The 15,559-nt window shown below is 42.1% G+C and overlaps 1 protein-coding gene across 8 annotated transcripts in view; it reads left to right on the top strand.

The window, feature by feature from the left end:
* The window catches only part of RALGAPA2 (Ral GTPase activating protein catalytic subunit alpha 2), a 322,181-nt gene that overhangs the window by 189,581 nt on the left and 117,041 nt on the right, over positions 1–15,559 (top strand). For all 8 annotated transcript variants that reach the window (XM_042931750.1, XM_042931748.1, XM_042931749.1 and 5 more), the window contains 6 exons: positions 3,376–3,486; positions 5,386–5,454; positions 5,740–5,877; positions 7,886–8,069; positions 13,216–13,987; positions 14,847–14,918. In XM_042931750.1, the coding sequence (XP_042787684.1) occupies positions 3,376–3,486; positions 5,386–5,454; positions 5,740–5,877; positions 7,886–8,069; positions 13,216–13,987; positions 14,847–14,918 (1,346 nt within the window). The remainder of the gene's footprint in view (positions 1–3,375; positions 3,487–5,385; positions 5,455–5,739; positions 5,878–7,885; positions 8,070–13,215; positions 13,988–14,846; positions 14,919–15,559) is intronic.

The raw sequence follows: 15,559 nt of genomic DNA, 5'->3' as shown, positions 1-15,559 counted from the left end.
CCAGGAGGTATCCATGAAAAACAGTGAGAGCAGAGCACTGCCTAGCTGCCTGGAGAATTCTACTCAGCTAGTTGTGTCTGGTGGGGGAGTGTGTGGGTGGGGGCTGAGGGTTCTAAGCCTGAGCTGTAGTCACAGACCTAGGTGTCCCCTCCAAGGTGGGGGCCGAGGGCACTAGAGTGGCAGCTTCGGCTCTGGCTCAGGTGAGCTGCCAACCCTGTCTCCTTGGCAGCCCAAGTGAGAGGAGGCCCAACCCGAGCCCCACCCTCAGCCTCACCTGTCATTCCTTCTCTTACCCTATCTCAGGAGACATCATTGACTTTCCCCGCCCTCCTTACTTCAGTCCTAGAGTCCTGCTGCCCTAGGGCCATCCCTACCCATCCTGTCTCCCCCTGCCAATAACTGAGCCTCCTGGTGCCTTCCAACTCCTTGGCCCTAGTCTGGCCCCCACAGATCTGTCCTCCCTCCTGCCACCGGAGGAATCTGTCTGCACAGGGTCTGACCAAGTAGCCCACAGACTAGAGCACTCTGCACGGCGTTCAGGGACATATGTGAACAGGTCCCTGCCTGTTCCCAAGACTGTTAGTCCTTCAGAGTAGAGACTGTATCTGCCCTGTTCATCTTGTGCCCTATACTTTTTTTTTCTTTCTTTTTCTGGCTTAAACAACATGGGAACATATTGATTCATAAAGCTGGAAAATACATGGGTAAGGAAGAGGTCAGGGTTGGTTGATTCAGGAGATTAACACTCAACACTGACCTAATTGTCTAACTCTACTGCTCTGTAGTCCACAGAGGTGGCTTCATGTTAGGGTGGGATGCCTGCAGGGTTGGAGGATGTCTGCCAGTAGGAGTCAGGGTCCCATGTGTCCTTGTTTGTGTTCTGCAGGACTTCCATCACAGCATTCTCGTAAGAGGTACTGAGATGCATTAGTCGAGGTTTCTCGCTCATCCCTGTACCAGCGACTGAGACTGGGAATAAAATCTTCTGATTCGTTTAAGCCTGTTAGGGCACATTCCTGGAGCTGGGAGAGATGGCCTGCATGGGAGAGGGAAGGCACCTCAAAATAGATCTATTAGTTAAGGAGTGAGGGAGGAATTGATACTGGCCAAGCAACCACACATGTGCACCATAGAGAGGACTGAGAGCAAGAGATGCTCTGTAAAAGGAAAAGGTGAAGGCATGTGAGTGGGGAAAGCAGTAATGAGAAGAAGCTGAGCAGTGTGTAGGGAAGGGGCACTCTGGGCAGAAGGAGCTCCCAGTACAAAGGCCCTGGGGTAGAAACGAGTTGGTATATATCCTAAGAGCAGGAAGATGCTGGCATGTTGGAGCAGAGTGCAGTGTTGAGCAGTGAAGCAGTATAGTTGACACACAGTGTGATGTTAGTTTCAGGTGTACAACACAGCGATTCAACAACCTATCCTTCCTGCTGTGCTCCTCACAACTGTAGCTACCACGTGTCACCCTCAGTGTTGGCACATTGTCATTACTCCATGAATATGTGCTGAATGAGTGAGTGAGTGAATGAGTGATTTGTCTCTCCCCACCACCACCCACAGCATTCACGTGTCAGTAATAGCATCCCACCTGCAGCCCTCCAGCCTGACCTTGCTTCCGCAGTGCCTTACCACCTGCTGCCTTGAAGGAAACACTCTCCCTCTGCCTTCTTCTGGCCTAACCTCAGCTCTCCCTCCACCCTTCCCCCATTCTCTCTACCGCCTGCCCCCTCTCTCACACCTCATCCCTCTGCCCAGAGGCTCTTTGTCTGGTCTACCATAGCTCTCATTTCCTCGTTGTCCTCTTGTCTGCTCCCAGCTTCTAGTTAGATGTAAGAGCCATGCCAGCCTTATGTTTCCACCCCACGACCTGACCCCTGTGATGCAGTGGAAACACATCCAGTGGCTATTCCTGTCTTCACCTTAGACTCGTCATGCGTTACTTCTCCGGGGGGTGTGCAAGGCATTAGGAACATAATGGTAAACAAGATGTGGAAAAACAAACACAAAAGAACAGGCAGACAAATACAGATGATCGGCTTGATAGCCCTTAATGCCATGAGGAAAGCACGAGAGCGAAGCAGGATGGAGCTGAAGAGCTGGAGCAGATAGACTGCCACTCCTTGGGATGGGCAAGGTGGCCTCACGGAGGAGGCCTTTAGTGCCATGATCTGAGAGATGTGGCAGAAGCCAGCATCCCAGGCAAAGCAGGGAGTAAGGGCAAAGGCCTTGGGACAGAAGCAAGCCAGAGTGTTTGCAGGGTTGAAAGAGGCTCGTGAGCATCAGGTCATCTGAGGCCTAGAGGCCAGGCTCTGAGAGCCCCTTGAGGGCAGACGCTCTTGCCCTGGGTGCACTTTGCACCTATCAGGAAGGAGTATTTGGAAAGTGTTTATTCTACAGAGTTCAAAGTAATCCCCTTTGCCTTACCTTCTTCCTCGTCCTGTACGTTTTCACTGAGCTGCTAAATGTTGACTTTTCCATGTCTGTGTGGTGCTGAGGTCAATCGGTACCTGCTTTATGTGACTTGGAGCTCCTGGTGTGGAAATAACTAAGCTACATATCCAGGGGTTTCCTTAGACACCCAAAATCAGCGACAAACCTTTCGGCTTTAGATAATAAGGTAGGGACAGCAGGGTAGCCCCAGGTTCTGGGCAGGGAGAGAGGCACAAGGTGTCTTTCATCTGTTTCATCCATCCAACCCAATGTTCTTTGTGAGTACCGTCCCTCCCCTTTGACATGCCCATCTAGCAAGAAGTGGGAGCATCCAAAGGTCCTTGTACACACACCAGACTCCAAAAACACACTCAAAGTAATTGAATAAATACATTATAACATAGGATTATATTCTCACAGTTCCCAAATTTTCACATTTCTTAGTACATTACACATGTGGGTGAAGTTTAATTTTATAAGGTGGGAAATCACTTGATCACTTCAAGTTTCTATAAAATGAAGATCATATCTACCTTGCAGAGGTGTTAATGAAGATACATCAATGCGAAAATGAGGAGAGTTCTAAAAGGGCCAGCACACAGGGAATACTCAGTAATGTACTACCTTTTAATTTCCTCCAATTGTCAAAACTATTATTTATGCAATCTGAATGAGGCACTTGAAATTATGGTTTTAATTTTCAGATGACTGAACAACAGCTCTTTGTTTCTATAGAATGTTAAGGAAATTAATACATGTGGACAAGAGGCAGTTAAAGGATGGTACACGTGCAATGTGGGACCAGGACACATTTTTCAAAAAATTAATGCGTAACAAGGAAATGTATCCTAAACATCGCTCGAAAGAAATACATGTTTTGTTCTTCCTTAGGACAAATGCACGTGTTAAGTTCAGTCCTTTAGTTTGGGGTTCTGTTTCCTGTTACAGTTTCCTAACAAAGTCGTGGCTCAGGTGGCCTGTGATGTTCTTCAGTTGCTGGTTTCCTACTGGGAAAAGCTTCAGATGTTTGAAACCTCTCTGCCTCGGAAAATTTCAGAAGTAAGTCTTTGTCCTGTAATGCTAACACGTAAGCGTTTCCCAGTTATTGTATTTGGTGTTTAATTAATTACAGATACTCAAATAATTGTTAGAGTACCGACTATTAAATTGCCATACGGGTCATTCATTTTCAGATTAAATTGCACCGGCTCTTCTCAGCTGTGATTTCAGGCACTACGTAAAGAAGCCACCAGTGTTCCAGGGCAGAGTTTTACACTTGGGGAGTTTGAAAGGCAGACACGACCACAACAAAGAGACCTTTTGTAGATTGGGCTTCATTCATCGAGAGTAATTTGGATGGTGCCAACAAGGAGTAGGCAGCTGGTTATGATGCCCTCCGTGCAGGGGCGGGGGGTGGGGGGACTGTTGAGTGAAACAGGAGTCTCTCCTAGACCGAAGCCCCAGATCATGCTCTCTGCCATAGCATGATTACCCAGCTGTAATGAGATTACTGCTGTAATACCCTCTTGGGGGGGGGGGGGGGGGGGGGGGGGGGGGAAGGGCGGTGGTAATTGGTGGGAGAGAAAGATAGAAGGAACAGGAAGAATCATCCCAGTGATGATATCCCGGAGGCTGGTTGCATTTGAGGGTGCTTAGTTGTAAAGGAGCAGCTACCCTCACCTCTGTACGTACCTAAATATAAGGCCCATCCATTCCTGCTAGTTTTTAAAGCTACACTTCTTATTTTATTTTAAAGTTTGTTTGTTTTGAGAGAGAGAGAAAGAGTGAGAGAGAATGAGCAGGGGAGGGGCAGAGAGAGGAGAGAAAGAATCCCAAGCAGTCTCCAGGCTGTCAGCTGAGCCGAAACCAAGAATCAGATGCTCAGCTAACTGAGCCACCCAGGCACCCCTAAAACTACACTTTTTAAAACGTGCCCTGTTCTTTGCACATCCAGTGGTAACTCTTCAAAGAAATGTGATTTGTCTCTGCGTGGTATTACAGGGGGAGAGAAGAAGTGATACTGATTTATTTCCTCTCAGCCCTAGACAGATTTCACCAGCGAGATCACTCTGTTCTCCCCAAGAGCTTAGGTGACCTAGGGCAGAACAGAGGTTTGGACATAGGGATAGAAGATGCCGCAAGTTATAAAGTTGGGTTTTAGGGCAACTGTACACAGTTGACCTTTGAACAACATGGGTTTGAACTGCATGTATCTATATGTGGATTTTTTCTGATAAATATAGTACACTATATATGTATTTTCTCATCCTTATGATTTTTTTAATATTTTTTTTCTGTCTAGCTTACTATATTGTAAGAGTACAACATAAAATACATACAACATACAAAATATATGTTAATCAACGATTTATATTATTGTTGAGGCTTCTGGCCAGTAGTAGGCTATTAGTAGTTAAATTTGGGGGGGGAGACAAAAGTTATACATGGATTTCTTCCTGTGCAAGGTCAGGGGGTTAGCACCTCTCACGCTGAGTTGTTCAAGAGTCGATTGTAGTTTATCATTGAAAGGGGAATAGCTTTGAGAAGGAAAGGGGTGCTTTTATACCAGGATAACAGGTGGAGACCTGGGGTGGTTTATAAGAAAATCAAATGGGAGCATTTTCATAGTTATTTTTGAAAATATTTTTTTTTACTTTCATTGCATTAAGTGCGGAGACTGATGATGGGGATTGTGTGACCTCAGAGAGAAATGTCCCTTCCTCTGGGGCCCCAATTTCACCACCAGGAGAGTGGAATAGAGACGAGGCATGGCTCTATGACTTTCTCCCGATTTTCAGGATCACACAGAGCTCTAAACTGGCTCTTGGCTTCTTATCACCTTCCTCAAGTGAACTGGCACCAAGCTGGGTTTAGTGCAAGGCCATCTTGAGACTCTTATCATATGGTTTCATAAACTATTACTATGGTCTGTTTGATTAGAGGTTTGTCTTTATGCAGATCCTTGTGGCCACAATTGCTTTTCTTTTACCAAGTGCAGAGTACTCCTCAGTGGAAACAGATAAGAAGGTAGGTGGCACATCAGCTAAGTTTTCCCCAGTCTGTTTTTTTTTTTTTTTTTTAATGTAAGATAAAATGAAAAACAATGTTACATGCAGGGATATCCTTTATTATTCTTTTGTATTGGTCCTAACTGTCTCCCCTTTGAAAACTTTATTTACTCATTCATTTCTTCTGCATTTGTGTGTCCACTGAGTAATTACTATTGTGCAGGGACAGTTTGTTGTTTGCTGCGACATATAGTGAAGTTTAAAAGACTGCAGTGTACAGTATTGGGCCTGTTTCCTCTTCCAGTTTATTGTATCCTTGCTACTCTGCCTCTTGGACTGGTGCATGGCATTGCCAGTGAACACCCTTCTCCACCCAGTGTCCACAGTAGCCCTGGAGGAGCAGCACTCGTGCAGAGCCCCTTTGCTGGATTATATCTATAGGGTGAGTCTCCATTTGTGCCTCATGGACATAGAGTATAGACTTAAGCATCAGAGAATCGCCCAAATATGTCTGTGCATGTATTTATTTATTTATTTATTTGTGCCCTTTTGGAAAAGATATGGGGAGAGGTAAAACATTTTAAAAGAAATGAATAATTTAAGGAGTGAAAACAGGACAGAAGTAATTGTAGAGAAGCAGTGGTTACCAAGTGAAAGAAACATGCATTTTCACACGACTGCCATCTTTAAACAACTGCAGTTTGATCAGAATCCCCAATTTTCATGTAACATGGTCTATCTCTACTTAATTTTTAAAAGAAATGTTTATATTTTAGGAATATTTACAGTCTTAGTTTGACAAAATTGTTTTATCAATTGTTTATCAATAAGTATAAAGGTCTCAGTAATCCCTTTGCTTTACAAGATCTTAAGAAATACACTAAGGAAATATATCACATCAAAGTTTTTAGCTTCATCATTTTTATGGTACTTAAAATATTCAAATTTCAACCTCTACTGATGACTGGGTATATGGTGTTTGCTCTGGATCCTTTATATTGCCCTTCTATATTGGCTTTACAGTCTGTCCTGTGAAAGGTTTATTTATGAATTTGGCATTTGTGTATCAATTGAATAATTAGTACTCAGGGACAATTCTGTTGTTTATTTTTTTTAATTTGATCTATTTATTTTGAGGAGGGGAGGGCAGGAAGGGGCAGAAAAGGCAGGAGAGAGAGAGAATCTCAAGCAGGTTCCACAGTGTCAGCACAGAGCCCAGTGTGGAAATCAAACCCACGAACTGTGAGACCATGATCGGAGCTGAAATCCATACTTGGACACTTAACCGATTGAGCCACCGAGGTGCCCCTGTTTTTAATTGTTTTAGTAAGAAACCTTTACTAGTAACCTTTAAAAAAATAATATTCCAAGTCATTAACTGATTACTGTGTTGCCTTATTTTGAAATGTATTAAATATAAAACATAGCTGAAATTCTAAAAAGTATTGTACTTTTAAATGGTTTTTTTAGTGGTCAGAGATTTTAATAACTATGTTATTTTTAATTCATTCAAAGATTTTAATTCATTAGATACTCTGTCATCTCTGTGGTTTATAAACCTATGTAAGGCTTGGCTTGACAACCTAAAGTAGCCACAGTCATTTAAATTTGTCTCTTTTCTAACATTTCTTTTCTTAAAAGATTTCTCTTAAAATTGTTTTACCAATAAAAATGTCCCCCCCTAGTTAACATGAGTCACAAATTTATTGAACAACGTGGTTTTATCTGTAAAGGAAACTTTTTATTGAAGTATAATATGCATCCAGTCATAAGTGAGAGCTTGATGAATTTTCACAAAGCGAGCACACCTGTGAAACCAGATCCTGGCTGCAGAAACTGAATAGTCTCAGCATTACAGAAGGACCTATGCTGGCTCCCTGCTGATTACTATCCCCATACACATACCTGGGGCAGCAACTAACCTGTGTAACGGTGTAGATTGTTTTGAACTTTGTGTAGCTGGATTTATGCAGTATGTGCTTCTGTGTCTGACGCCCTTCACTCAACATTATTTTCAAGGGGTTCATTCATTCATACCGTTGGGAATAGTTGTGAGTTTTTCACTCATCGCTCTTTAGTATTACACAGTAAGAGTACGCCATGATTTAGATATCTATTTGGACATTTGGGTAGTAGAGTTTGGAACTGGAAAAAGAAGGTCTGTGAACATTCTGGTGGACAGAAGCAGGACTTGGGTGTGTGCGATCACCCAGAATGGCAAAATAAGCACTTTCTAACTTTTACTTTCCTTTTGTGTTGAAAATATATTTATTGGTATTGATATAAAAGGAGAAAAATAACCTTGCAAATAGCAGGAAGATAATTTAGAACGGAAAGGATTCTATGTTCTCAGATATTACCAAGCGAGAGTCCTACCTCTCAAAGTGCTGTTGGCAGATTGTCAGGGACAGGATGTTCGTGGCATCCATGGCACACATTGCTTTTTACAGGTTCTGCACTGCTGTGTGTGTGGCTCAAGCACATATACTCAACAGAGTCACTACACACTGACCCTGGCCGACCTGTCATCCCCGGATTACGACCCCTTCCTGCCACTGGCAAATGTGAAGAATTCGGAGCCAGTCCAATATCATTCATCAGCAGATTTGGGCAACCTGCTCACAGTGGAAGAGGGTAAGATTCTTCAGAACATTAATTCTCATGGGCAGGAAAAGGAAAGATTGTAATCTTTTGCCCATGCTTGCTACATTGTTTTTTAAAATCTAGTTATTAAAATTCTGGTTTCTAGACCCCTATGTGATAGGAAATTACGCTTTCCTTGTTTCTTTTTTTCTGTTTCTTCTCTTTTCCCATCTTAGTTGAATTTTGTATTGAGGACCTGTGTCAGACCTATGAGACCCACAAAAACAGCTCATTTTCTATCCCCAGGGAACTTAACATGTAACTAGAGAGACAGGATAAATGCAGAAGGACTCATTTGTGGATCAGTAGCACCATGGGGACTTCCCATGGGGAAGGACTTAAGCCAGCCTTAGAAGGATGAACAGACTTTGAAAGGATCTGGTCGAGTGTTATAGACTAGGAGAGCATTGAAAGAGAGAGGTGGGGATTTACATGCCACAGTTTGAGGCTCTGCTCATGGCGGGGGGTCTGTTTTATTTTATTTTATTTTATTTTATTTTATTTTATTTTATTTTAGATTTTGTTTTTAAGTTATCTGTACACCCAACATGGGGCTTGGACTCACAACCCTGAGACCAAGAGTCGCACGCTGTGCCAACCAAGCCAGCCAGGCACCCCCAGAGGGTCTGTTTTGGGATATGTGGGTATTGTCAGGATTAGGGAATGCTGTATGTCCTCCTCATCCATGCTTCTTCCTGAAATGACAAGAGCCTATCTCCAGGCCTTGAAATGTGAGTTAGAATGTGGGTGTATCATCTGTACATGTGAAATAATTGCATAGAACCAAACATACACACACACAAGAGCATGTAAACTGAGTAGACTCTGAATATTAATGAAGTATATCAATGTCAAAATTTCCAAATTGTGATACTGTCCTATAGCTAGGCTATGTAAGATATTACCAGGGGGATGAAGGATATTTGGGATCTCTCTGTATTATTTCTTATAAATGTATGTCGGTCTTTGTCTCAAAGTTAAAAGTTAAAAAAAAAAAAAAATGTGGGTGTGGAGTGTTAGATCATCCATGAAAATGGTATGGACTTTGCAAGTTAAAACCTAGCCCAAGAATGAATTTTGGGGGTAAAAACATCCTTAAGGAAAAAAGAATGAGGGAATGTCACCAGGAAAGCAGTCAGGGAAATGGAGAAAGAACCATGAAAGAGTTCTGAAAAGTGAAGAATTCACTTCTGAGGGAAGAAAGGGAATAAAGAGCCAAGGAATGTCAGCAATGCTCCATGCTTCAGAAACATCAGGGAGGGTGGGGCCAGAACAGGAGCTGTTTTATTTCCCAACTAAGCACTGGGTGGTGGGTTTTGCTGAGTACTTTGGGCATGGCAGTTAGTCTGTAGCCAGATAGCCGGAGCAGGTGATTTGGGGATGTCTATTCAGAACCCGCAGACATTCCTGCTGGAGCCTTTGGTGGACAAAGGAAGAATAGTAGCCAGGTGAGAGCATGGAGTCCAGGGTAGTGCTTGCAAGACTGCGGAATCTGGAGTATGGTTCAGGTCAAGGGGAAGGGCACAAGCAAGGTGACAAGGAAGAGAACAGAAGTGAGGGCACCAGTCAGGGGCAAGGGCTTTGGAATCAGTCAGTCCTGATTTTATAAATGAGCACACTGAGGTGAGGGATTTTCCCAAGGGTATAGAAGCCAGAAGTAATGGAGGTGAAATTTGAATCAAAGATTTAATGACCAGGTTCTGAAATAGCACAGCATTTACTGAGATTTTTCCACAGAGTAAAGACTTACATTTAGTTGTGCTGGTGGACAGTACACAGCACATGTTCACACTATTGTTTACCTCCATTTGCATAATCATTTAGTTGTCTTTTTCTGGACTTCCACAGTTTTTTTAGACTGCAATATTTCTTGATTTTTTTCCCCATGGTTAGAAATTCAAACCATATCTTAAAAAAAAATAATCAAAATGACCCATGATCTGTTTTTTTGTTTGTTTGTTTGTTGGTTCCTACCATGCAGTCTATGTCTTAGAAGAAAAAGAACTTACTTTTTCCTAAAGCCATTAATTATAGTCTCATCCCACATGACTGTCCTTAAAATAAGTTCAGCACATATTATGATCTGTCTCTTGAAAATAGTGGGAGATTGATAGGTTAGTGAAAAACAAGAAACCTAAAAATGCACATTTAAATTTTCTGTACTGCCTTTCTTTCGATGTACAACACTCTTTGACTTGAGTATTCTCCAGAAAACCTTAGGACCTTGTGCAGTCTTGTCCTACCCTAGTTCTCTGGTGCTAAAAATAATTATTTGAATTTCGGTGGCAAACGAGTTTGAAAATTCACCAACAGTTTAATTACATACAAAAGCAAAGCAGCTTAAAAACCTGTTGGCACACACACCCTTGCTGAATAGGTACATCCTCTATGAAATGGGAGAACAATTAAAGAGGACACCTGAAGTATTTTAGGTTAAACAGAAATGTGCTCATATTTGAGTTTTTTTTTTCATTCGATGTCATAATTTGTCATTCATAACCAAGCTATTTATTCTCCCATGTTTCTGAGATGCAATATTATATTTTTATTTATTGTTTTCAAATGACCCTTTCACCCACTGTTATCTACTATTTGACATAAATACTACTTTCAAATAGTCACAGACAAGAGACACATCTGCTCCCCCACAGTTGAAGTGGCTACTGGCCCAGATTGAGGAAAAGACACTGATGCTAATCAGAGGTGCTCAAATTTCTCATTATTAATGCCTAATTGCTTTAAAAAGAAGGAAAGGGAGGAACTGTAAAAAATGAAACTTAAAAGACATACTGAAATTACTGCTTTTCTATTTCATTTGTAAATTTAGCAAAATAAGATAAATATTTAGATTATATTTTTTTAATGTTTATTTACTTAGTTTTGAGTAAGAGTGTGAGTGAGGGTGGGGCAGAGAGAAAGGGAGAGAGAGAATCCCAAGCAGGTTCCATGCTGCTAGCGCAGAGCCCAACTTGAGACTCAAACTTACAAACCATGAGATCATGACCTGAGCTGAGATCAAGAGTCAAACACTTAACCAACTGAGCATGTCCCAGATTATATTTTTTTAATTGTTTGTGGAAGTTACAAGATTGCTTTTTCACAAATGGAGTCTAGATTTTCTCTTTATTTTCCAGGGAACTCACAGGCAGTGAATTTAGCTGAAGTTGGCCAGGGAAGAACAATTTTTATTTAACAAATGTTCCCTTTCCTTACTCTTCAGTGCCAAAGATACTTCTTTTTTTTTTACTGGGTGTGTCATGGTTTATGAGTTGATTGGTGTGACTCCAGTTAACTTCCCACTGTAGAATTCAAACACATTTATTAAAATACAAATTTGTATCTATCTCAAATTGAAAGCACGACCTTTATAAGAGGAAGCAGAGGAAAGTTGCCTTTCCAGTTGTGTGCTTTGGGCTTTACCAAATTGGACCTTTGTCGCTAGTTCCAGAGCCTGCTCCATCCTGTCATCACCATGTAGTGTCTTACACCACGGACTCCTGAGCCCCCAGCTGGCCCTACCTTTGTTGTTTGGGGCATTAACATTTCTGATGGAGCATATATTCATATGGAATGATAAGCATGAATAAAAAGCATCTGTAACTTTTGAAAAAGTTAATATGGACACAAAAGCAAAAGCATTCATAACTGTGATTTCAAGGGAATTAGTTGAGGTGTTTAAGTTTCTCAGCTGTATGGAAATCATACACTCTTCTACGAGTGTCAAGAAGGAGAGTTCAGTGTCAGAGATGGATGTAGATGACCTTTATTTATGAACACTGAAGTTTTTATGTGAAGTTTTATTTTGCATTGAAGACAGATGATTTCTTGTTCATTGAATAGCAAAAATTAAGAAGAAACTCAAGAAAAGTGAGGACAATCTTGTTCTCCTCAGTCATCACACAGAATTTCTTATATTCTAGAATATGATTGTATATTTCTGGGATTTATACATCATCCACTTGATGTTTTATAGATAAGTCTGTTGAATTTTTACTGTCTGAGAGGGGAGGTATTTAGCATGAGAAAGCATATTTATAATTATTTTGTTTAATTAATATTTGATTTTTCATTTTGTGAATTTAGAAACCAAGTATTTCCTAAACCTTTAAGCCCAAAGTATAAGTCTTACTTTGTTTAAATATCTAGTGATATTTTTTGTTGAAATTAAAAGATTTCATTTTCACCTGTGCTTGCATTAATACACAGTTATTTTCTAAATGTGGCAGCGTACAATTTCCCTGACCACTCTGAAGCTTAAGTACTTGCTTCACTCCAAGACCATAGATCAGGTTCTCTGCTTCTTCCTTCCACCTCCAACATTTCACAGGGCATATCTTTACATGCTGTGTTAGTCTTTTTACACAGCCTTAAAAATTTTGTAAGTCACTTGCTCCTGGGCATTTAATCATCAACTGCAAATTTACTTAAACCTTCCAAGTATTTCCATGAGTTAGTTAATATATCCGATTCCATTAAAGATTTCAAATACCCAAATAACAAAACATAAGTTGTCACAGAGATCTTAAAGCACAGTGCTTCAAATCCAAGACGTCACAGACTTGATTCATTTACTTATCAGCATCTGCACTTACCCTGGTGAGGGGAATGAGGTTAATTTCTGGGGCCTGGACCCAGAACCATAGGATCTTTCAGGACAAGGAACTTTCTCTTTTGTTTCCTGCTACATCTACATATTTTTTTAAATTTTTTTTTAATGTTTATTTATTTTTGAGACAGAGAGAGACAGAGCATGAACGGGGGAGGGGCAGAGAGAGAGGGAGACACAGAGTCGGAAGCAGGCTCCAGGCTCTGAGCCATCAGCCCAGAGCCCGACGCGGGGCTCGACCTCACGGACCGTGAGATCGTGACCTGAGCTGAAGTCAGACGCTTAACCGACTGAGCCACCCAGGCGCCCTTACGTCTACATATTTTTAAGTGTCCCTTTCAGAATGAGATCTTCGTGGAAGTTGGTTGTTTTAGCAATCTACTTAAATTGTACTTTTAATTAAAATAGAATTAGTGTCAAAAAAGAAAATAGATGAAAAAAATTCCCACACTAAAACAAATCCAGTATCCCGAGTACAGATTTTAACCTTCCTTCCCCACTGTCTGGTATGTTGCTTTACCCTGCTCACAGAGCGGAAGAGGAGGAGTTTGGAGCTGATCCCTCTGACCGCCCGCATGGTGATGGCCCACCTGGTGAACCACCTGGGGCACTTCCCACTCCGTGGGGGTCCTGCCGTGCTGCACAGTCTGGTCAGTGAGAACCATGACAATGTACACGCCGAGGCTCCCGAGCTGTCCTCTGAGGTGTTCCGGAGCCCAAACCTGCAGCTCTTTGTGCTGAATGACAGCACCCTCATCTCCTACCTTCAGACACCCGCAGAAGGGCCAGCAAGTGGCTCGCCGGGGGGCGCCTTGTCCGATGTCAGAGTAATTGTGCGGGATATCTCAGGGAAGTACTCTTGGGATGGAAAGGTTTTATACGGACCTTTGGAAGGCTGCTTAGCACCCAGCAGCAGAAATCCTGCATTTCTGATTTCTGGCTGGCATCCTCAAGCTTTGGGAGCTCAGAAAGATTTTTCTCAAACTGAGGAGGGAGAAGATGTGCTTGACAAATTACTTGAAAATATTGGCCACACGAGTCCCGAATGCCTTCTACCATCACAGCTAAATCTAAATGAGCCTTCCCCACCCCCGCGAGGAATGACCCGTGACCAAGAGAAGGAAATCATCGAGGTCATTTTGCGCCAGAACGCCCAAGAAGACGACTACATCCAGAGGTGTAACTCTGACTCAGCCATGAAAGTCACCAGCCAGGAGCAGCCCTCACCAGTGGAGCCACGAGGACCCTTTTATTTCTGCAGGTTGTTGCTCGATGACTTGGGGATGAATTCTTGGGACAGAAGGTAACGATTCTTTCTAGACCTTCACCTATTTTATCATTATCTTTGTGTGATTGTTCTTGTTCTCAATTTGAGGTTTGGGAAGCAGAGAATAGAAATGGAGATTTGTCTTTCAGCATTTACAGCTTATTTTCCGCTGCTAAGTTAAAGCTAGAAGTGGAACTAATCATGCTATGCTGATGCACAGATTGAATTTCAGCCAGGTCTTGTATATTTTAAAGGGTATTGGACATTTTCTCTCTCTGTGTGTATGTGTGTGTGTGTGTGTGTGTGTGTTTTAATTACTGCTCTGTCCATCATTGATTCTGTCATCACAAAAGATGCAAATGGACTACAAAGATGAGTAAGTCACCATCTCACCTTAGGTCTAGTGAGGGAGGTAGATTTGGCACAACTCTGATGAAAGATAGCATGACACACGAGGCCAAGAGGAACAGTTAATCCAGTGGGTAGTGTGGGGTGGTGGGGAAGACTGTGGACGGGGGTTGGTTTGAGCTGGACCCTGACAGTGGAGTGGGGTTTCTAAGAACAGAAGTAGGGTAAAGGTATTCATAGCAGAGCTGATAGTGAAAACAGACACAGACACAAGCATATAAGTGACACACTCATCTCCTACAGCACCATCCAGTGTCAATGGATGGTGATGGGTGAATTTTGATGCCTTTGAATGTCTTTAAGGAGAATGGAGTTCGTTCGGTGGGCTTAGATCACAAATCTTTCGTGAATGAAGAGGGTCATGGATACATAGATGGATGGATGGATGGATGGATGGATGAATGAATAGGTGGGTTTGTTGATTGGTTGGAAACGGCATAATTGGTCTGTGATTACATGACTTTTCTTCCATCTCTTTTTTTTATAGAAAGAATTTCCATCTGTTGAAGAAAAATTCAAAACTATTGAGAGAGCTAAAAAATCTGGACTCCCGTCAGTGGTATGTGAAAATATATCAGACCACTTCATTCCTGTCTGTCTTTGTATGTGCTTGGATGACACAGCTTTAGGAATGAATGCACCTTCCGAGACACCCAAAAGTCATTCTGTAACTAGAATCTGGTGCCATCTGCATATGCTGTACCTTTGGTGTTTTTACTCTCAAGGAATAACCTTGCATGTTTGCTACGCTAAGAAGAGTTCATTGCTCCCACCTAATCTGTGTCTTTGGTTGACAGTGGCAGCCAGTGGACATTCATTCTCATTTAGTCTCTGCAGCTACCTCTTTTTCCAGTGAGGAACAGAGGCTTGCCTAAATCAAACAGCCTACCTACGTGTGCCCTTTGCCGACACGTACCATGTTGTTTGAACCAAGTGAGTCTGACCTCATAACCCATGCCGTGTGCCTATGCACTGGCATTCTGTAGTTTCTGCTCTACAATGTTGGCAAGCTTAAAACCAGTGTGTTTTAATTAGTGACTTCCTGGTAGTGAGCCTTATTCTCAAAACTAGTCAAATCTCAGATCTGTCCCTTTTTTCTGTAGTCTTAGAAGCAATTCTAAAGATGAACTCATGACCAGTTTTTGATTTGGGGAAATGTGTGCTTCCAAAAACATCTCAGACACTAGTAAGTGTAGTGCT

This window comes from Panthera leo, chromosome A3 (assembly GCF_018350215.1).
Source record: "Panthera leo isolate Ple1 chromosome A3, P.leo_Ple1_pat1.1, whole genome shotgun sequence".
Taxonomy (NCBI): domain Eukaryota; kingdom Metazoa; phylum Chordata; class Mammalia; order Carnivora; family Felidae; genus Panthera; species Panthera leo.
Note: the sequence above shows the minus strand (reverse complement) of the source record. Positions and strands in the feature narration are given on the sequence as shown.